Source organism: Stegostoma tigrinum, chromosome 26, assembly GCF_030684315.1.
Source record: "Stegostoma tigrinum isolate sSteTig4 chromosome 26, sSteTig4.hap1, whole genome shotgun sequence".
Classification (NCBI taxonomy): domain Eukaryota; kingdom Metazoa; phylum Chordata; class Chondrichthyes; order Orectolobiformes; family Stegostomatidae; genus Stegostoma; species Stegostoma tigrinum.
In genome coordinates, this window is record NC_081379.1 from 28,982,601 (window position 1) to 29,006,495 (window position 23,895).

At 39.0% G+C, this 23,895-nt stretch overlaps 1 protein-coding gene across 1 annotated transcript in view; it reads left to right on the forward strand.

The window, feature by feature from the left end:
- The first annotated feature begins 15,277 nt into the window (after nt 1–15,277).
- Nucleotides 15,278–23,895, forward strand: part of dhx37 (DEAH (Asp-Glu-Ala-His) box polypeptide 37) — a 33,163-nt gene continuing 24,545 nt past the window's right edge. Inside the window, exons 1-7 of the mRNA XM_048556471.2 lie at nt 15,278–15,478; nt 16,800–16,969; nt 17,759–17,871; nt 18,972–19,347; nt 20,461–20,609; nt 21,735–21,827; nt 22,436–22,532. Coding sequence (XP_048412428.1) covers nt 15,367–15,478; nt 16,800–16,969; nt 17,759–17,871; nt 18,972–19,347; nt 20,461–20,609; nt 21,735–21,827; nt 22,436–22,532 — 1,110 coding nt within the window. The 5' untranslated portion in view covers nt 15,278–15,366. The remainder of the gene's footprint in view (nt 15,479–16,799; nt 16,970–17,758; nt 17,872–18,971; nt 19,348–20,460; nt 20,610–21,734; nt 21,828–22,435; nt 22,533–23,895) is intronic.

A 23,895-nucleotide genomic window follows, 5' to 3' on the forward strand; every position in this document is an offset into this window, starting at 1 on the left:
TTACCATGGATTCAATTCCAGTCTTGGCTGACTGTCTGTATGGAGTTTCCCCAGGTCTGCGTGGTTTTACTCCAGATGATCCGGTTGCTTCCCAGAGTCCAAAGATGTGCAGGTTAGGTGGATTGGCCATGCTAAATTGCCCATAGTGCGCAGGAATGTGCAGCCTAGGTGGATTAGCCATGAGATATGCAGGGTTACAGAGTTGGATAGGGGTGGGTCAGTGTGGACCCGATGGGCCAAGTGGCATGCTTCCACGCTGTGGGGATTATATGATTACAGCAAATGGACTTAAACACTTCAAGAAGGCAGCTCATCACCACCTTCTTAAAGACAATTAGGAATGGGCAATAGATGTTTAGCTAGCCAGACCAGTCAACATCCCCTGAATGAATAAAAAGATATGTGTGCTGTAATAACGTTGTCATTTTTCCATATAGTCTATGAGCCATTTCATTTTGAAGTGCACTTATAAAAATGTTCTTCCCTCAGAATTCAAAACATTCATAACATCGCCAGGGGAGGTAATGGGTTCATGCTATTATCACTAGACTGTTAAGTCAGAGACCCAGATAACATTCTGGGGACTCAGGTTCAAACCCTGCCACAGCAGACGGTGGAATTTGAATTCAATGAATGTCTGGAATTAAGAGTCTAATGATGACCATGAATCCATTGCTGATTGTCAGGAAAAAAACTCCATCTCGTTCACTAAAGTCCTTTACCTGGTCTGGCCTGCATGTGACTCCAATCCCACGGCAATGTGGTTGACTCTTACCTGCCTTTCGGGCAATTCGGGATGGGCGATAAATGCTGCTTAGCCAGTGGCACCCTCATCCTGTGATGAATAATGAAAAAAAATCATCTTTATCAGCAAAGGTGATAATGACTACTCAGTCTGGATTTGGATGGGCACTGACATTGTTCGGAGGATATTTTATTTTCTGCTGCATAATTAGATACACTTTTCTCGCTGGTGCACTCTATTTTGAGAAGAAACTGAAATTGAAAATATTGTGTATAATAACATTGGTGAACTAACCATTATGTCCCTTAACGAGGAAGGAAAGTACACATATTTAATCAACAAGAGTGCAGGAAAGCATTTATCCAGTAAAAAGTAGTAAAGGGAAGAGTAAACTGGAGAATCATGCAACAGAATACTTACATTTTCATTACCGCTAAGTGTGATTTGTTTGGAGAAAATTATAAAATGTTATAAAAATATTAAAATGAATGCAATCAAACATTCATGCTGTAATCTGAAAGCTAGCCATCTATATTAGATGTTTCAGATTGCTAACTTGTTAGGTTGCCAGGTAGTTTTCTGACAGTAAGTCAGCACTCAAGGGACAGCCGGCATTTTATGGAATTAAACTACAGAAATAAATCGTTAGTGTTCACTTTTTGTTCTGTTTGCTTTTTATTTTGGCTCCGCTTTGTTTTAGTCTGTATTTAAGGAATTGTAATTGCATCAATATGGCAGAAACCTGTCCAGCAGAAATTAATATTGAAGGGCTGAAATTTACCAGAATTTGGCACAGTGTCATTTTTGCTGAGATTCCTGGATAGTTTAAGCTACGTGAGCCCCATTGCTTGGTCTCACACCATTCTCTGCAGTTTGCCTTATTAGCTATGCACCATGCCTCTGGTACCGTGCTCACACTATCTTCCACTTAAAAATGGAGGAAGTACTTGCTCAGCACCAAATGCACGATGACAGGGCGATGAAGGACTTGATTTCATTCCAGGTGCCCCTTCCTCTCAAAGAGGCAGTGTGGAACTAGCAGGCATGGAGAAGTAAACATATACATGCCCCCCGCTAAAAATCTCCTCAGAGGACACTGACTGACTGGCATCTTCAATCCAAAGCAAGTTCAAGTTCATTTCTTGATACTGACTTAGTTACCTGATTTCAACGTCTTCACATTAAAATGGTCATTTCAGTGTAGGTGGCTCTGTTTGTTCCACATGGGTCTCACAAATCTTGCCTCAATATATATTCAAGTGGCCAATGCAACCACTTTAGGTTTGATTATTTTTCATTCTGAAACAAAACTAATTCATGAAAGGTCTCAGGCATGTCAATCAATTGATGGAAGTTAAAATTTAATAGTTTTCTAATGGAACATTGTGTCCAGCCATATGAGGTAAAGACAGGACATGGGGGGGAAGTGACATTTCCAATAGCTCACAGTACATTGATTGACAGTGTCATCTGTCTGTGGTCAGGTTTGTATGACTGTGTGTGTGTGTGTGTGTGTGTGTGTGTGTGTGTGTGTGTGTGTGTGTGTGTGTGTTAGTGCACGCACACAAACGTCTTCAGCAAGATGTGGACCAATGCACATCCTGTCAGAAGGTTGCATCCACATTTTTGAGCTGAATTTCTCTCCCTGCCGGTATATATCACAAACATGTTCATAACATGTTTCATTCTTGTCTGAATAAACATACAGGCTAAAGTGCAAGATAAAGAAAAGCACTGCAAAAGCTGTAAGTTTAAAATAAAAATAAAAATGCCGGAAATACAGAGGAGGTGTATGAAAATATTGAAAAAGAAAGGATGGGTGTACATTTCAGATGCAATCATTGAAGACTAGCCATTCAACCGACTCATCATTTTGAAAAGTCCAAATTTTTAAAAATGCATTACACTGGTTAACACTAACTAAACTTGCAAATTACAGTCCCATTGGGTCAAAAATTCAAGACCGCGAATACTAACTGAAGAGTGATATGCCCAATTACTGAGTTCAATATTTGCATAGATAATGGCTAGTACTGGCCAACAAAGATCTATATTACTGCTAGTGTTTTGACATTCAGCACCTACAAACTGAAGCAGAAGTATGAACCTGTATAGCACATTAATAAGCATCATTAGTCTTTAGTCAAATGGAGCTGAAAAGGAAATCCTGTTTAGGTCAGTGTGCTAGCTAATTTAAAATGGAAATTATCTCCTGTTGGTTCACAGATAAAATCAAACGTAAAATGAAATCGAGGATAAAAGAAATGAAATAGAGAAAGAGGACACAGGCAAGCCTGCAAGTTAATCATTAAATAGTGACAAATGATGCTGTTAAGCTTTTAAATCTTCTTTGCTCATGAGTCATGTGGCTAAATTTAGAACAGCACTGTTAAATAATTTAAACATTTGGCATCTTTGGAGAATTAAGTGAAGTACGTCCAGTGCCTAGTTCAATAATAAATGCAGTTTGATCCATATAGTTCAATGCTGTGTAAAATTCAGCATGTATTAACTCAGAGGAGACATGCGGCTGGACTTTACCAGTTCATTGGAGATGCACAAGGGGCAGTAAATGCTGGCAGAAGGCATTAGGAAGAAAACCTGGTGCGTTCCTAAACCTCACAATATTTCAAAAGTTGCAAACAGCAGTAGCTTTGATGCCACCAATTATGGTGGGCTGCCAATTAAACTAATAATTTGGCCCGTTAAATGCCATTTTACTAAGCCACCAACATTCAACTGGTGTTGGACGAACACCCTGACATGCAAGGTGTCCCGCTGCTACATTGAGACAGACTCCAGTGGCTTCTTGGTGAATGGGTTAAGGGTGGTTTCTTTCCCAAAGGTCACACACAGGCTGAGTATCAACTTGCTAATCCTTCCAATTAAAGTTTACAAAGAATAGTAGGTAAAAGTGTATACTACAACAGCCTGACTCAAGACTTCCCATACAGATGCTGTGTTTAAGATTTAAAAAATGAAATAGAGAAAGAAGACATAGGCAAGTCTGCAAGATAATCATTAAATAGTAACAAATGCCAGGGAGCCAATATGCACGGGATCCAAAAGAAACTTCATGCAACCAAGAGACAATCGTAAAAACAGAAAGTGACAATATTCAGGAGGAACAATGTTCATTGATGATGGGAATAATACATGCAAAGTTTGAAAGTAGAAATGCTGGAAGTAGTGAACAGGTCTGGCAGCATCTGAGACTACTCTACACCTTAGCCACCTCCATTTATGCCTATTTTGTCTGATTGTTTGGCCTCCTCCTGCTGATCTGTAGAAACAGTCCTCTCACCTATCTCCAACAGCTCCAAGGAGTGTCAACTAACTGTGGGGCTGCCTTTCCAATGCACGTTGATGAGTTGGTGTTCCACTGTATTCTAGTCTCTGTCTCTGTCTAAGGTGCTGGTGTCCATAATCATGGATGTCAGGTTCCTTTGAGTCCAGCCCTCCACATGTACATTGCACTTTCTAAACTTGCCTGTTGTATCTCAACAGACAATAAACACTCAAGCAGGTCACTAATTGGCCATTTCTTGCAAAATAGCCTTACATGTCCTGTAACAACGTTAAGCAGGTTTGCAACCCAGAAACAGACTCAACATGGGTATCCCGATCCTAGAAAGAAATTTCAATCCATTAACTGTGTTTGTCTTTCCACGGACGCTGCAATATTTTCACAATTTTAGATTTCCAGTATTTTGCTTCTGTATGCTTAAAGCATTTATGCATTCAAATAAAAGTGTTAACAGAGCAATTTTTTTATTCCTGATATGTTATGAAAGGTATTGAAACAATGAGCCTACAATTTTGTATCTAGTTTTTTTATGGTATCAAGGCAAAGAAGGACAACATATTATCAACGTACAAGGCTTAGGAAAGTTGCTGAAACAATGAAACCCTGTAATAATCAGAAACATGTCTGAATAATCCTGCCATTGGGAGGAGGAGCATCTCTAAAGCAGCAAATCTATCTATGCAACCAAAATTATAGCTAACATATTGCCATGGAAAAAAGCTTTTTAGAGTTCCAAATTCTGCCACCGCATCTCCTGTAGTTTTAAACCCTACAGCAAATATTTTGATACCAAAGATTGTTTATTCAGCACACTCCTGCATTAGCCTGCATCAGCCGCTTTGGAGAGTATGCATACATTGCAGGTATGTGTCTGAAGACTCGGTGGATAGTGATATCAGTCATTCACTCCTGCTGATTTGACACCACACCACCATTTTTGACAATATCAATTCATCTAACACTCTCTCCTGATAGGGCAAACATGTTTTCACCCAGCAGTTAGTTAAAGATCATGCTCAGATTTTCAGGAATCCTTTCTTGGGATGTGAGCATTGTCCATTGTCCATATTGTCCATTCCTAATTGCTGAATCATAGAATCCTAACAGTGTGGAAGTAGATCATTTGGCCCACTGATCCTCTGAAGAGCATACCATCCAGACTCACCCCTTTCCCTATCCCTGTAAGCCTGCCTTCCCCATGGTTAATACACGTAATCCACACATCCCCAGACACTATGGGCAATTTAGCATGGCCAATCAACCTAATCTGCACATCTTTTCGATTGTAGAGGGAAACGAGAGCACCCACACAAATATGGGTAGAGTGTGCAAACTCCACACAGACAGTCGCCCAAGAGTGGAATCAAACCCAAGTCCCTGGCACTGTCAGGCAGCAGTGCTAACCAAGGAGCCATTGAGCTGATCTTCAAAGCATGGCAGTGAGCTGTCCTCTTGATCTGCGGTAGGCTCTCAGGTGTAGATACACCAAAGAGCTATTAGGAAGGAAGTTCTGGTTTATGACCCAGTGACAGCAAAGGAATAGTGACATAGTTCCAAGGAACTGTGATGTGTAGCTCGGTGGGAAATATTTGAATTAATTTTCCCGGCAATGTTCGTAGAAGTAGAGTTTGTAGAAGTGAACACAAGAAAGAGGTAATAGCAGGATTAGACCATAAAGTCTGTTGAACCTGTTACACCATTCAAGATGATCTTGGCTGATCTAGGACTCCAACTCCACATTCCCATTCAACTCTCTATATCCTTTGATTCTCTGATTGAACAAAAACATTTTTTTCTCTTTATCCTATCTGGGGATGTGGGTATGGCTAAGAAGGCCATTTGTTGTCTATCTTTAATTTCCCATGAACTGAGTGGCTTTCTGGGCCATTTCAGAGGGTAGTTATGAGCTAGCCTTGAGTCCCACGTAGACCAGATCAGGTAAAGATGGCAGACTTTCTCCCTCAAAGGACATCAGTGAATCAAATGGGTCTTTATGACAATCAATGGTGCACTTGCTGTGGTGAAATTTGAACTTATATCCTCAGGACATTTAACTGGATCTCTTGATTACTAGGTCAGTGACAATCCCACTGCATTACCATCTCCCCATCTATCCCAACTAGAAATATACTCAATAATGGTGCATCCATAACTTTTTGTAGTTGAGAATTCCAAACTTTTGCAATGCTTTAAGTTCAATAATTTCCCCTTATTTCAGTCCTAAGTGAACAGGCCTTATCTTGAGATAATGTGCTTCGAGTTTTAGATCCCCCAATCAGCAAAAACAATCTCTCAGCATTTACAATGATCAAGATTCTTCTGATTGTTGTATATTTCAATGAGATTGCTTCTCAGTCTTGTAAACTCCAGAAAATAAGCGCCATTTCTATGGTTGCATCACAAAGCAACCCTCTTATCCCAGGGACTAGTTTCATGAAACTTTGCTATACTGCCACCATTACAAATATATCCTGCCTTCAATATGGACATGAAAACACCAAGTGGTCTAGCCCAAATGTGCTCACCAAAACTTCACACAATTGTAACAAGACTTTTTTATTCCTATACTCCAATCTTCTAGTAACAAAGGTCAACATACCATTCACCTCCAATTGCTATATTTATTTCTGAATTTCTGTGCTGCTTATTTGACCGCATTCTCTGAACATCAGCATTTATAATTTTCAAAAGCAATTTCTTTTAATCTTATGGCTAACATGAATAGCCTCACATTAATCTTTATGATATTCTATCTGCCATTTTGCTTAAAGTGCCTGTAGCTGTTTGTAACCTCTGTACATCCTCCTCATAGTTTATGTTTACAGTGCTTTAGTTCCCATTGTTGTCTAAAGTTGGTGACACAACAGGTGAGGGAGAATTTGGTTTTGACTTCATGTGTTCCTGTCCAATTACATAGTCATGAGTGAGTCATGAGTACTAATAGTTAGCACTCTGCTAATGACCTTCTCGCCACTTACATGCCCCAACCTCCCACTCTCCGTTGCCCCACCTTTGGGATCCAAATGAAAGGTGGCAGCAAATAAGAGGACAAAATTCTCATAGTGAAGAAGAACAGAGGAAGGGGGGCTATCGGCAGGAGCCCATAAAAATACTTCGCAAGGCGAACTCGCTTCCAAAGGCATACATTTACTTGAAAGTAGAACCACTTGTTAAATCCTCTTGTTGCTAAATGAACAACATGAAGAAATGGGGAATACAAAGCACTATTATTAGATCCAAAAGAAGTTCCATTAAGTAGGTATTAGCAAAATTCCAATTTGTGCAATCAGGTGCCAACAATGATGCCACAGAGAATGTCAAGTTTCAGTTTGGTAAAAAGAGGCAAAGGCTTCCTGTCCATATTATGTCTCAATATGTTATTACTTCACATTCTCCTGCTTTTCTGTTTCTGGTTTTTGTTTTCTTCTATCCATAAATAACACTCTCCACTTCACCATGATGCTCACAGTATATTAGAAAACTTGGACTTCTAGCTCTCTGTCTTAAGTAACCCAATGTTTATGACTCAGCATGAAATACGAAAGCAGCAGCAAGGAGGTTTCAAAATTATTAAAAGAATTAAATGCATTCTGCAACAATGAGTACACAGATCCTAAATAGCACGATCTGATACTGAAAATGCACATACTCCAGAAAAACCTGAGATATTGTTAGGAAATGGAAGATGACATGGGCCAATTCATAAAATTGAGAAATGTACATTATCTACAGAAACCTATTGTTGAATGGAATATTCAACATATTAATTTCCTAATATTGGAACATTAAAAATCAATCCATTTCAGCAAAATTATTTGTAAATGGGATATGGTAGTTCTAATTCTGTTATTGCATTTTACCACTTCACTTTATCTGAGGGAACAGCTGCCAAGATAAAAGCAATAAACAGGACATTTCCATAATTTCAAAGAAATCTGACATTTCAACATATTGCATACCACTGGAATGGTTATTGATGTTATCAAAATCTGAAGGCCTTGAAAATTCAGTAATTCACATTAAGATGTTTAACAAAAGTAAACTGTGGAAGATTTTCAATTTTTACTGCAAATTGTTTCTCTGTCTTTAGGAGGCATTCAGTGACACTGAAAATACAATAGCAGAATCTGAGCAAAATTGTTTTACAAAATCTGGAACAAAGTACTAGAAATATGAGTTTAGGCCCTTTGTTTCTTGTAAAACATTAGATTCAAATTTACAGCCTGTTCAGAACAGGCGTAAATGCAGGAAATTTGAATGAGCTGTACTTTTCCTTGGGCATGATGGTATGTCAATGAGTGATATATACAGTCGTAGATCATAGAGATGTACAGCACAGAAACAGACCCTTCGGTCCAACTTGTCCATGCTGCCAAGATATCCAAAATAAATCTAGAACCATCTGCCAGCATTTGGCCATTATCCCTCTAAATCCTTCCTATTTATATACCTATCCTGTTGAATGTTGTAATTGTACCAGATGCCACCACTTCCTCTGACAGCTCAGTCCATACACACACCACCTTCTATGTGAAAAAGGTGCCCCTTAGGTCCCTTTTAAATCTTTCCCCTTTCACCTTAAACCTATACTCTCTATTTGTGGACTTCCCAACCTGGGGAAAAGATCCAGGGAAAAGAGTTGACAAGTGAGTATTACTTTAATTTTATTTGCCTGTAGCACCACTGCTGAGACCAATGGGGATTTCCAATGGTTCATCTAGATATAGAAAACCATTTTCAACTTGTAGAAATGGGGATTCACCTTGTAGATGCTGGCAGAGCAAATTTAGCTTGTGTGATTCTGTATTTATAATTCTATATTTATATTTTATATTTTTTCACTTCTTTATTTTGTATCTAAGATTTCTGCCAAGGTACTTTGTACTTAAGATGATGCCACGAGGAGTGATATTGTAGACTTTTCATTGCGCTGTTGTAACTCTGTGCTCGAGTACACGTGACAATGAACTTAACTCTAAACATAAATTATGAAATTATGATCAAAAATGGCAACCTGACATCCAGGAATCCACATGAATTTATTGTTATTTCACAATTATTTTGCAGACAAAGACTCAATGAGGCAGAAAATACTGGAAACAAAAACGTAGGAACATAGGAAGTACATTTGTGTGTACATGAGAATGAGAGACAGTGTTGTGGTACAAACTCTCTAACTTGTGTTGCAAAACAGGAAGGTCAATTTTCTGAGGAAGTTATAGTATTCTGTATATGTTTTTATTTGTTAAAATTACCACAATATAATCCTTACAACTTAATTTGAAACGTTTACCTGTGTGTGGCGTGTCGATGTTTTCTACATCTAGAAGGTCTCACAACAAAGAAGTGTGTAAATTGCACTGGTGTAGTGTTTCCAAAATAAATTTCTGACTAGCCGCAAGTTTGATCACTGTGATAGCAGGTCAGCCACAGACAGTTTTAGTTGACAAATTCTTTCCCACATTCACACAGTGCAGAGTAAAACTACATCAACGTGTACATTTATTTAAATAACATCTATCACCATTCATTAATGAGGGAAGTAAGCACTCACTCACAAAATCAAAAAGCAAGGAAGGATGTTATGAAACTGGAAAGGGTGCAGGAAAGATTTATAAAGATATTACAAGACTGGAAGATTTGAGTTATAAGTAGAGGCTGTATAGGCTGGGACTTCTTTCCCTTGAGCGTAGGAGGCTGAGGGGTGACCTTAGAGGCTTGTAAAATCATGAGGGACAGAGATAAGATGAATAGTCAAAGGCTTTTCCCCAGGGTAGGAGAGTCCAAAACTAGAGGGTATAGGTTTAAGTTGAGAGGAGAAAAATTTAAAAGGGACCAGAGGTCAGTTCCTTTTATCGTTAACAGAATGAGGGTGTTACTGGCTAGGCAGCTTTTATTGCCCAGAGGGAAGTCCAGAGTTAACCACGTTACTGTGGGTCTGGAGACATATGTGGGCCAGACCAGGTAAGGTTGGCAGTTTCCTTCCGTAAAGGACGTCAGTGAACCAGATGGTTTCTTACCCCAACAACCGCCAATGGATTCAATGGTCATCGTTGGTTTCCTCATTCCAGATATTTTTTATTGAATTCAGACTTCACCAGCTGCCTTGGCAGGATTCGACCTGGGTCTCCAGAATGTTATCTGGGTCTCTGGATTAAGAGTCCAACGATCATACCACTAGGCCATCGCCTCCCTGGTTATTACCACACTTTAGCTCGTGGAATCTTGCTGTGCACAAAGTGGTTCCCATTAATCCCAAATGACGAACATGACTAGACTTTAAAAGTGCATTATTGACTGTAAAGCATTTTGGAACTTCCATGAAAGGTGTTTCTAAATGCAAGCCATATCATTTTTGCCTTTCCTGGCAAAGTGCCCTGAAGTTAGACAAGGTCAGTGTAGCATATCCTCACAAGTCTTTACTATAGCAATGCTTCTGATTGTAAGAATTTAGTGAAAAATAATAGGAAAACAATAACTGAACTTCCGGATTTATTTCAGTGCTTCACGCAAAATCTTAACAGAAGCACAGAAAACAAAGCAAGAATGAGCCAAAAAGGTCACAGCAGCTGCTGGCTGATGGGTCAAATCCAAAGCAATTTGAAATACAAACAACTAATATATTGGACAACACTGGGCCAGCGATCCAGCACCATTGACTGTTAAGTGTGTGAGACCTCGGCTGAGGGCAAAATCCAAAGAGCTGGCACTTCCAGATTATAATACAGGCAAGAATGGACAATATTAAGTGGGGACTATTTCATGAAAATGCTGTTAACTCTAATCACACGTAATAAAAGTTGTTCTTTACCGATTTCCTTCTGAGTTGACATCATTATTTTCTCTACCAACTTTATTATTACAGCAAAATGTAGATTTTTAGTCGTATGAACATACTAATGAGCACAGACAGTCATAATTTTGACAAAATGTGAAGAGACTAGCTGGAAATCAATCCTCTATTTAACAGGCTGTGAAATTTGCACTGAATGTTTATGTACAATTTTACTTGATGTTAACTTGGTCCTGGGAATATTTTGTTGAAATTTTCAGTATAAAGGTAAAGATTGATATCAAAAGTAATGTAAATTGCATGTGCTGAGCACTGATCAAGAAGATGAAGGACTAAAAGAAACCCTAAAATAATAGCTATTCTGTGAATTGTAACTGGGATTTGCACGATGTCAAGTTCCTCAAAAGAAATAACAATATAGCTTTGTATATTCCTTTGCACTGAATTGTTTATCACCACTTTCGTAAGCCTGTCACCTCTGTCTGTTAGAGCATTTCATGTGTGTGAGTGATGATTTGTGGAATGAGCCATTCTCATCTCATTTCCAGATGGGATGTTGGTCACAGTGTATTCTGAGAGATCAAACAGTTTCTGTTGCTCCCATGAATATTAATACATCAACAGTAAACATTAGGGAGATTGCCTCATATTAGATTGATTATTCATTAGACATGAAACAAGTCCTGCAGGCATTACTGTATACTTATTATTCAGTTGGTGCTCACATCAAAGGAGTGCAATTAAAAGAGAAAATCTGTTCTAGAAGTATGCACACTTGTTTAGTTTTAATATTACTATTTTTGATTCTTTAAGGGGAGGTGACAGTCTAGTGGTATTATTGCTTGACTGTTAATCCAGAGACCCAGGTAATGTTCCAGGGACCTGGGTCAAATCCCACCATGGCAGAATTCAATAAAAATCTGGTATTAAAAGTCTAAAAAGGACCATTGTCAATTGTTGAAGAATAACTGTCTGGTTCAGCGATGATCTTTAGGGAAGGAAATCTGCCATCCTTACCCAGTCTGGCCTACATGTGACTCTAGGCTCACAGCAATGTGGTTGATTCTTAACTGTTCTCTGCATATTAAACACTGGCCTAGCCACCGATGCCCTCATATCATGAATGATTAAAAGAAAACTGTAAATGGAGGCACTGCTGTAATTCTGGAGATGTAACAATCATTGCCCACATTACAAACTACAATACCATTTAATACAGATACTGCCCCTCCCCACTCCACTTGCATCTAATACCTGTTCATTTAATACTAGTCAGAGCACAAGCCCTTCTAATAGGTTTCTTTTTTTTTATTAAAGCAGCCTCCAGTTAGCACATAAAATATGAACTCCTCCCCCTGCCTCAACCTGTGCTGTGGTGAAGAATCAGCCAATTTATATGTTAGGCATCTTTGGAACTGGGCTTCTATCTTCTGCTTTAGGACAACCTAGTAAACTTGCTTCTTTATCGACACTACTCCCATTTTATTTGCTATAGAGTTATTTTAGGCTTGTGTTACAAGTGATTATCGAGCAAGGGCATCTATTTGTCAGGTTACTAATGTCCATTGCAGAAGAGAAAGCTTATTTGTTATAGTTGGCATCACTGCAAAGCAACAGCAAGATACAGATAACATAGTGTGGAGCTTGAGGAACACCGCAGGCCAGACAGCATCAGACAAGCAGGAAAGCTAATGTTACAGTTTGGGACCCTTTTTCAGAAATGCCCAGTTCTTACTATCTCTAACAGCAAGATATATCCAGTTTTTCTGCTTTCTTGAAATTCCAGTCAAAAACTGCACCTACACCTCTTTGCATGCTCCCACCAAATAGCCCAGGCTGTTGGTTGACAGATCTAGCCCCTGCATCCGCAGTTAGGAAATCAAATAAGTTTTCTTCCTCAGTCATTTTAAAGCATTTCTCACCCTGACTAATTCAAGTTGACCTGAAAAAGCAATTGCCTTCCTACACCACAGTATTACATTTGCATCCAATCTTGATTTTTTTTTCCACTGCAGGCATTAGGCAGCTTTAGAAACCTTTTTGGACACAGCAAGACACAATTTCATCAACAGCAAATAAGATTAATGAGCAGTTAATCTGTTTCTGGTGTGTTGCTGGTGAAGGACAGAAAAAACACTCCTGGCCCTCTTCAAAATGTGAGATGGAATCATATGCAGTCAGAACTGGTTTTCTCAGCTGAAACAAACTTACAACAATCATTTGGTTTTACAGTGAGCTCAGTTAGTACGGTAGCAGGTTTGCAATGCATAGATAATACCAACAGAGAGGGTTCAGTTCACGCACCAGCTGAGGTTACCATGAGGGGCTCTTCTTCTCAATCGCACATGTTGCCTGAAGTGTGCAGCCCTCAGGTTAAGCTCACCACTATTCATCTCTCTGTAATGAGATAGCAGATCAATGGCCCAGTCAAACTATGATTTTTCTTTATATCTTCTAGTAGGATGTGGGCACTGCTGGCTGGGCTAGCATTTATTGCCCCTCTCTGCTTGCCCTTGAAAAGGTGGTGGTGTGTTGCCATCTTGAATGATTACAGTTCACCAATGCCTTGAATATGCGCACTGTATTTTTGATCTCCCCCAGGATGACTCGGATAACCATGATGATTACTAAATATTTTTGTTCATGTCCATGTGAATTTGACACTGCTTTCCCATTTGTATACATCCTTCAATTCCTGATCTGACCTCTGGCCTCCTGCACCTTTTGAACCACGTATAATGAAAGCTTCAGAAATCCTACCTGATCTGCTTGGCATTTTTGAGGCCCAACTGGTGGACTCCAAAAGGCATGAAATTTTTCATATGCCTTTCTTATCAAGATTACTCGTAATAATTTCAGATTTTATTCTGGCTTTCTTGAAGGGGTGGTGTAGTGTGGTGGCCATGGGAATTATTAGCTTCTGAAGAGGAAAGGGCCCATGTTAATGAACTTTTCCAACACCTCAATGATGTAGACAATGCTGAGTCAATTGGGAAAATAAGGAGAAATTGGAAAAATGAGATTCTCGACATTGAGATAACAGGTGTGATGTTGCTCTCAAGGTTTGAACAGTGAGATGAGAATCTCATTGGTGAACGGTGAGAGATCCAATTGTACGCGTTAGCATCTCATTCTTCTCTTGCCTCATTTATGTGGAGTTTGCTATTCTCCAGTGCAGCGGAGAGAAACTAGATGGTAACAATTCCTGATGTGTATTTCAGAACAAATTCTTGTCGGCTCCAGCTCACCATTTTTGCCTCTAGGCCTCCATCTTGGCTGGAAGCCCCTAACATCTCAAGGGTTTCTCTATGGATAGTGACTGTCTGCCTGCTCATTCCTGTCTACGCGGGTTAGCATTAGACCATCACCGGCCTCATCACATTATCATAGCACATCTTTGATTTACTAATAATAGTTACCTACTTCAATATTGCACTTCGATGTGCGTGGGCATCTTGCATTGTAGTACAGTTGCATGCTGGGACAGGCACCTGTTTCACGGGCCAGAGCAGGGAGTTTCTCAGGTCTCTTTGCTTCCCTGCCTTAACTCTCACTTACTCTGCAGCTACTTGAATGCTCACAAAATCCCTGCCTTGCATTGCTTTTTTGCAAAATACGACATCATTTGTAACTTACAAACTCAGTGTTCTTTTGTCTTATCATGCCTTGCCTCTTAGTGCAGACATAAAGTCAGGCTGTTTGTTATGTCAGCCAGCAGTAATCAATAAAGGGGGTTGACATGTTGCTTAATAGCACCATGGCATATCAATGACACTCGCAACATTTGCAAACAGCCTATATATCAAACATACTGAGTGTGTTTTCATTAAATGTCCATTTCTGAAAATCCAAGAGAATAAACGTCTTAGACGAGTTAAGGATTGTAAAATGTTACCATGCTGAAGTAGGCCATTCAACCCACCATGACAGAGTAAAACACTCCCTCAAACTCCCTGAAATTGACACTGAGCCTAATTTGGTGAAATTCAGTCCGGAGTTAAGAGATATTTACTCAATGGCTGAACTCAAGGAATGGACAGTAGGTTCTTACAGAGGAGGCTGAACCTGATTTGGTTTGGAAGGTCTCCTTTTTTTATTGCTAGACTTTTGAGTTATTTTAATCAGCCTCAGATTATGGCATCTGAGGCAGGCAGGACACTACCATAATACGAGAAGACTCGTGAGGACAATATTTTAAGGTCAACAAGGTGTAGAGCTGGATGAGCACATCAGGCCAAGCAGCATCAGAGGAGCTGCTTGGCCTGCTGAGTTCATCCAGCTCCACACCCTGTTATCTCAGATTCTCCAGCATCCGCAGTTCGTACTATCTCAGAAACAATAAGGTTTGGGTTTCGCCAGCGAAGAATTTGACGGAACAGTTTCCGCCGGACCGGATTCCAGCCGGAATACTTTTGTAAGGTGCCGACGGACACTTCCGGTGGGGACACGTGTGTTGGATCCCTCAACCCAGATTTCGGATGCATAACTGTGTTTCTAAGGGATTTTCTTGTACCTCTGAGGATGGGCAGATTGCGGAAAAGGCATAATTGGAAAGCGAGGCTTCAGGTTAAAGACGTGGAAAACTCTTCAGAACAATCCTGTAATGGAGTTAAAGTTGAGATTGAACTGGAAGGTGTGCTTTAAAAAGAATGTTTTACTCAAGTCTATCCTTCATCAGAAAGTCTTCAATAGGATACGTAGCCCATTTAAAATAAAATGGGGTGACAGCGTGCTGCCACAGAAAAACGACATCTTAATGGGCAAGATCTCGTTTAGTTTGTTCTCTAACGCGTTAGAAACATCTAGAAGAGCATTTTTAGTTTAACGCTGAGCCCTACGGCAGACTTACATTTCAATATTTCTACCCATAATATCGACTGTCTCCAGCATCTTTTGTTTTATGGACTTTATATAGCCCCATCTTAATTTGCTAAACGTACCAATCTATTCTGATGTAGATACTTATGATACAGAAGGAGTCTGTCTTGTTTCTGAAATAGAATGAACCCGATCGCGGCTTTTCGATGTTTGTTCCTGTTCCTGCAAGTTGCAGCACTGGAAATGTACCTAAATGGTCTTTTTAATCCTATAGTTGCCTCTACCAACCTGTCAAACAGTGAGTTTTAGGTCCCACCACACTCAGGGTGGGGGAAAACATTGAATTTTCTCTCCGGTTTTTCGGCCAGTTTCTTATGTTGTCCAGCTAATGGCTTCTGCTCAGGAAAATAAGACCTTGTTATCCACATTGTATTATAACACCATGAAATATGGCAGCAGAATTAAGTCATTCAGCCCATCGAGTCTACTCTGCCATTTGACCATGGCTGACGTGTTTCTGAACCCAGTTCTCCTACCTAAATAAAACCCAAAAAACTACAGATGCCATAAATTAGGAACAAAAACAGAAGTTGCTGGAAAAGCTCAGCAGGTCTGCCAGCCGCTGTGAAGAAAAATCAGAGTTAACGTTTTGGGTCCGGTGACCCTTTTTCTGTTTTTGTTTCAGTTCCCTTGCCTTCTCTCTAATTCTTGATCCCTTTAATAATCAAGAACTAATTCATCTCTGTCTTAAAGACTGTCAATGCTTTGATCTCCGCAGGGCTGTCCATAACATTTTGTGCCCTCATTAAATTATCCCTCAGCATTCTTTAATTGTGTGTGTATTTGTATTCTGAATTTCATGAAGGAGAAGAAGGAAAAAAATGGATACTACAATATTCTTTGTAGCTGTTGACTAGAGCTTTACTGGCAAATAAATGTTAGAAAAATTGGCTGGAAAACCACATGCAAGACTCTTTTCAAGTAATATATGTTTCTATACATTTTGATACCTGTGAATTACCAAAAGTATATGTTGTAACCATTTTAATTTGTATTTTGGTCATGCTCTGCATGTTTTCCTGTTGTGAAGTTGAGCACGTTTCAATGGACATATAAGACCATTTACACTATTACAGATGGAGTTACAATCAAAGGTATTGATGAAAGCAATGCTCTGGTTTTACCTGCAAAGAGAGCAAAAAGAAAACAGGTGAGCGAAGATGCTAGAAAATCAAAGCAACCTTTGAGCAAGAAGCAGAGGAAACAACTGGAGAAAATTCTAGAACAGAAAGAGAAGAAAACGCAGGTGAACTATGAAATACACATTTTAAAAACTACTGTATACAGTCAAAGCCTGTTTAAACACAATGTTTCAACACTGATATAACTTTAATTTGGCATGATTATGATTTTAGCTGTTCAGTTGTTGAAGACAAGTAATGTACTGAATTTCCTGGTGTTTGTTTCACTGCTGGGAGTGAGATGCCTTGCAGCCATGAACAGTAATCCAGCCTCAAATCCTGAAAACTGACCTTCATTAACATGTTCAGAATGACTGCCTGTGTGTCTGTAGGTATTTGGAGACTGTTTCTGGCTTAATATTAAGTGTGTACTGGCAATTAAACTCTGGTGCAGTAAGGTACTCAGTTCTGCTTGTGTTGGTTGTGTTTACGTTAGGCTGCAGTTTGAGGTGTCAGTGGCATTCAGACCAACTCATCTAGATGTATATGAACATTTCCTGAGTGGCGTTCCTGAGCTAACTGTAAAAAATTGTAGGTTTTTTGTGAGATGGAGTGCTTACCTTTATAAGTTTGCACTATATTCTTGTTGCACCCAATGCAAAAACAGCATTAAACAAATCTTTTCTTGATAGTAATGAGCTGGTCAAGGCATATGTAGTTGGAAAAAATAAGATTATTCTTGTTGCACCCAATGCAAAAACAGCATTAAACAAATCTTTTCTTGATAGTAATGAGCTGGTCAAGGCATATGTAGTTGGAAAAAATAAGATTTGACCTGTTTTGCTTAACAAAATGTACATATGTTGAGTGGTTATAAAATCAAATGAACTTTCTTTTCCCATTTTCCATTGCAGAGAAAAGACATTCTGAATAAATTGGCAAAATGCCAGGTCTCAGAGTCTGAGATGAAGCTTTTCTATACCACCTCAAAAATGGGCACCGGAAAGCGTTTATATCAACCTAAGCTGTATGTTATTTTCTTCTTTTTCATTGAGACAATTATTTGTTTAAGTACTGTTGGATGGTCAGAATGTCCACTGAATGCTTCATATTCACTTCAAAGCACTTAGGAAGATTCTGGTTGCTGTAGAGTTGAAGATTGATATTTATGTGCTGTGAAGTGTTTGATCTAGAGTTTACTTAAATAAATTACAATATTGTAGTTGTGGATAATCTGTTGTGAAACCCCAACTAGCATTTGAATCATTATTCGGACCATTAATGTTTAATGGAAACTTCTAATTTGAGAAATGTTAGATATAGAGACACTGACAATAAGGAACTTGCTAAATGTGCAGAAATGGCAGCAGATTGTTTGTTCAGCTCATTCTTGTTGGGGATGTAAGTATCATTCAAGAAGTGCCCATTTAAACCAATAAAATCATATTTAAACATTAATAGATTGGTGTGTTTACTAAAGTTAAAGTACTATCCATTTTAAATTTTACTCACAAAATATGAAAAAGAGCAATGGGTGTATCTACAGGAACATTTTACATAATTTCCTCGATCATGACTAATGTTTTTACAAAAAATTGTCACTTTTCTGTAGGATTTTTTCCAAGTTGTTTTAGATTTTAACTGCAATATATTAATGGCAAGACCAAAACTTATTGATATACTAGCTTACTCTTTTACATACCTAATTCTGTCACAACACTCAATGCCGTTACTTTTGATACACAATCTATACTTTGGTACAGTTGAAGATCAGCTGAATGTTGTAATTGTAATTGAAGTATTTTTAGTTTAAAGATTAAAGCAGGAAATGTAGAAATCCAAGCATAATCGCCTGATGTGGGAGTTGACTAGGGGCTTCAGTTTTACTGAAGGAAAAATATTTCTGATTTTCTTTTCCCTAGGACCAGTTTTTGCCATTTACAGGAACTAAAAGTAAATCAATGTTTACCCTGCAGCATGTAATAATTACCGAATATTCTGTCCCATGCTGAATAACTTGGCACTAGTTTATCAGTTTTACACTTTTCTCAAGGGAAATATATTAATTTCAGTACTAAGTTCTCATTTTGGTTTGATAGAAAGGTTTGCTGCTACTTCATATTTTAGGTCTGAACAGGAGGCTAACAGTGAGTGCAGAATCAGTAGTGTTAGCGGGGTCAACAAGAAAAGACACAGAAGAACCTCTGAGATTGTGGAGTCGGCATCAGAGTCTGAGACTAGCACCTCTTCGGACAGATCAGATGATGAAGAACAAGTGGGTGATGCAGAGAAAATGAAAAATGACAGCATGCAGTCAAGTGGAGAAGAAAGGGATGTCAACACTGCTGAACAAATTCAAAACTCCTTGAGCAATACAGAGATGATAACTGAGAAGCCATCAGCGTCAGTGTTGGTTAATGAGAAAACGAGTCAAAATGTAATGCAACAGTCTTTCTCAGAACCTGCTATTTTCATTCCAGTGGACAGAACCCCAAAGATTCAGGTACTCAATTGTGGTAAATTGTGAAATGTGTTTTAACATTTCAACTTTAAATTCAGTTATTATTTGAGTAATGAATTAATATTGGCTGCAATACGTATTCTTAAAAGACAATTCTTTTGGTATTCTAATTTCTTAATGACCAATACCATACTGCAGGTGGTGGAAATCACGATGGGATGCCATTTTATGTATATACATATTGTGTATTAGTTGTTATAAGTAAAATAGGAGCAGGAATAATTCAGTTTTTTTACAGGGCAGTTGTTTTTCTTCCTTTCTGTTTCCCTGATCACTGTAACAGTGGACAGATACTATTTGTCTATTGTACAAGAGGCAGTTTGAACGGACAAAAAGTCCGTCCGTTTTTTAAAATGCTATCTGTCTTTGTACTAGCGTTATGTATTTAAACAATAATTTCTAAACTCAACAGTGCTGTGAGTGGAACTCTTTGTCAAACAGGATTTAACCCCAGTATTAACTTGCATTGCATGTAATTGGTTCTGAATAACAGAATCAAAGAAGTGTTTTGGTGTCGAAGAGAACATTCAGTACATCATATTCCACTGTCTCCAACTGAGCTCCATGAATTGGTAGCATTTCCCTGCATTTTTATTTCCCATACTCCTGCACATTATTTCCATTTAAATAATAATGTTTTGCCCTCTTGAATGCCTCAATTGAACCTGTCTCCCCCACACTTCCAATTAGTGATTTTTTGCAAATCACTTTAAATCGATGTCCCTCATCATTTTGTGAACAAGCACAGTTTCTCACTATCTGTTCTATTCAGGTCCCTTGTGATTTTGCAAGCTTCTGTCAGATCGCCTGTTGGCCTTCTCCTCCCCAAAGAAAAGAGTTTCAGCCTCTCCAATCCATCCTCGACTGAATGAAGCCACAAGTTTGCTTCTGGAGTTATTATCAGCCAGTGAATTTCAGCTTGATACAAGCCACCTGAATTGGGTCCGAAATGGACAGAGGTCCCATAAGAAAAGTCAACCATTAAAAATATTTTAACAGACTCTGCTGTTTGTGATAACCTACTTCTATTTTCATTAACAATTTACAAATATGTCAATTAACTGTCTCTAACGGAGATATTTTCTTTTCTTCCAGGAAGCTCGTCTGCAGTTACCAATACTAGCAGAAGAACAAGTTGTCATGGAGGCCATTAAACATAACCCTGTGGTAGTTGTTTGTGGAGAGACTGGGAGTGGTAAAACCACACAGGTGCCCCAGTTTCTCTATGAAGCTGGATATGCCAGGTACAAAGTTCTTAAGCTTGAAAAGTGTATTTTGTGATGTTAATATGTCTAAAATGTCACAGAATTTCAGAGAGCCACTGAATTGTGACTGCAGAATGAGGCCATTTGTCACATCGTGTCTGCACCAGCTCTCTGAATGAACAATAACTTCATGCCATCTCCCTCTTTCTTTCAATAACCCTGAGCATTCTTGCTTTTCAGATAATAGTCTGATTCCCTTTTGAATGCTTCAATTTAATCTGCTTCCACTCAGGCAGTGCATTCCAGAACTTGACCAGTGTCTGCATCAAAACATTTTTCCTCATGTTTGTTGCTTCTTCTGTCAATTACTTTAAATCTGTGTCACTAATTCTTGACCCTTTCATGACCTATTCTGTCTAGACCACTCATGGTTTTGAATATCTCTATCAAATCATCTCTTGGCCTTCTTTTCTCGAAGGAAATCAGTCTTAACTTCACCAGCCCTGTTTTTTAATTGAAGTATTCAGTGTTCCTTAATAAAATTCTCAGTTGTTACAGTAGGTATTGAATTTATGTTTCTGAATCATTAGTCCATGCGTCTGGATTTACTGGTCGAATAATGTAACATTTATGGTCCGAACCCCTCTATATGACAGCGTTTAGAATGGGAGTTTACCAACAAGTCTGATGAAATTTTGTTACTCAATCCTGGATCAGTTGTATTCTTCTGAACAAAAGGAGATTTAAAATGTTGTACGTGAAAAAATTCTTCCGAGCACAATTTATCATCATGTGACAGGGACAAGACAGACTGTCATACTTTGGTCAGCTTCTGAGTGGGTGTCAATAAGACAACTCGTTTCCTTATGCCTATTTCTGCTTTTATTATAACCTAGACCATTTAGAATGTTTTGCTTTCTTTAAAAACACCCATAATTTTATTATTATCCATGATGATTTAAAAAAATTGAGGTTCCTGAGTTTTAAACAACTTAACCCACACCCTCCTTTATAAGGTATGATCCCATTCCACATTACAATTTTTGAGCAGTCTCTATTTCAATTCAAGGTTATCATTAATTATTGCCTAGAAAATCATCAGATCTGTGCAGGTGTTTGCAGCAGATGCCAGGCCATAAACATCTCTCTGGTCATTGTTTACAGTGGTAATGGAATCATTGGAATCACAGAACCCAGACGGGTAGCAGCTATAAGTATGTCCCAGCGAGTTGCAACGGAAATGAACCTTTCACACAGGTAAAAATGTTTCTAGATGTGAATTGAAACTCGATAGGGATTGGGGAAGGGAGGAGGTCAACAATACCAGCAGTATTCAATATTTTGCCTCATAGGATCATATGTGCATATGAAGGAGCTTTTTAGGTGTAAATAAGGTTTAAATTTATCTTTGCATTGATATGGAGATTTTTCAAGTAGCTAATGCAAACAGATTTAGTGTTCATCTGCCATTGAAGCAACAGTACCAAAAAAATTGCAAACCTTCAGGTCCACAGATTTAACCTAAATATGTTAGTATGTAGATAGCAGAATTGCTTATCAAATGGTACCTTTTAGTTATTTTAATGACTTTTAAGCTCAATTATGTTCCCTAGCAACCATATGCATGTCTGGGGTTTCGATATATACCACAGATCTTTACAAGGCATGTGACATGCCAGTTGCCAAGTTATTTGCATGTGTGGTGTCAGTGTAACTGGTCTAATTTTTGTTTCCATTTTCTTCTTATTATTTATATCTTTATCTAGTATGCAATACCTCAGTTTATACTATGAAGGTCATATAAAGACAGCTGATATTGTTGACTACTGAAGCTATGCAGTAGACTTAACTTGTTGTATCTATAGGGTGGTTTCCTATCAAATACGATACGAAGGAAATACAACTGAAGACACAAAAATAAAGTTTATGACAGATGGTGTGCTTCTAAAAGAAGTACAGAGGGTGAGTTGAATTTCCTTATTGAATATATGTTGAGTTGGAAAGGTAATTGGCTTGGATTGAGGATTGGCTGTCTGACAGAAGGCAGAGAGTTGGGATAAAAGGCTCTTTTTCGGAATGGCAACCGGTGACGAGTGGTGTCCAGCAGGGTTCAGTGTTGGGGCTGCAGCTGTTCACCTTGTATATTAATTATCTGGATGAAGGGACCAGGGGCATGCTGGCGAAGTTTGCCAATAAAAGAAGATAGGTGCACAGGCATGTAGTACTGAGGAGGTGGGGAAGCTGCAGAAAGATTTAGACAGTTTAGGAGAGTGGTCCAGGAAATGGCTGATGAAATTCAATGTGAGTGAATGCGAGGTTTTGCACTTTGGAAAAAAGAATACAGGCATGGACTATTTTCTAAATGGTGAGAAAATTCGTAAAGCAGAAGTACAAAGGGATCTGGGAGTGTTGGTCCAGGATTCTCTAAAAGTTAACTTGCAGGTAGAGTCCGTGATTAAGAAAGCGAATGTAATGTTGTCATTTATCTCAAGAGGGTTGGAATATAAAAGCAGCGATGTGCTTCTGAGGCTTTATAAAGCTCTAATTAGGCCCCATTGAGAAAACTGTGTCCAATTTTGGGCCCCACACCTCAGGAAGGACATACTAGCCATGGAGCGTGTCCAGCAGAGATTCACACGGATGATCCCTGGAATGGTAGGTTTGACATATGACGAACGGCTAAGGATCCTGGGATTGTATTCATTAGAGTTTAGAAGGTTGAGGGGAGATCTAATAGAAACTTAGAAGATAATGTATGGTTTAGAAGGGGTGGACGCTAGGAAGTTGTTTCCGTTAGGCGGGGAGACTCGGACCCGTGGGCATAGCCTTAAAATTAGAGGGGGTAAATTCAAAACTGAAATGAGACGACATTTCTTCAGCCAGAGAGTGGCGGGCTTGTGGAATTCATTGCCACGGAGTGCCGTGGAGGCCGGGACGTTGGATGCCTTCAAGGCAGAGATTGACAAATTCTTGATCTCTCAAGGAATCAAGGGTTACGGGGACAGTGCAGGCAAGTGGAGTTGAAATGCCCATCAGCCATGATTTAAATGGCGGAGTGGCCTTGAAGGGCTGAATGGCCTTACTTCCACTCCTATGTCTTATGGTCTTACGGTAATTAATTGCTGAGGATGGACTACAAGCTGGGAGCTATTTTAAGTAACTTTTTCAGCCTTGCTCCTCGTTCAGGTGTTAGTGAGAGATGGCATCAGACACTGAATTTATAAGTAGCCCTTATGGGATCTTTTGTAGTTTCTTGCATTTCTGTAAAAACATGATGTCTGTGTCGATATGCGCGATCTTCTTGGAGATCCTGTCCACTCTGAGC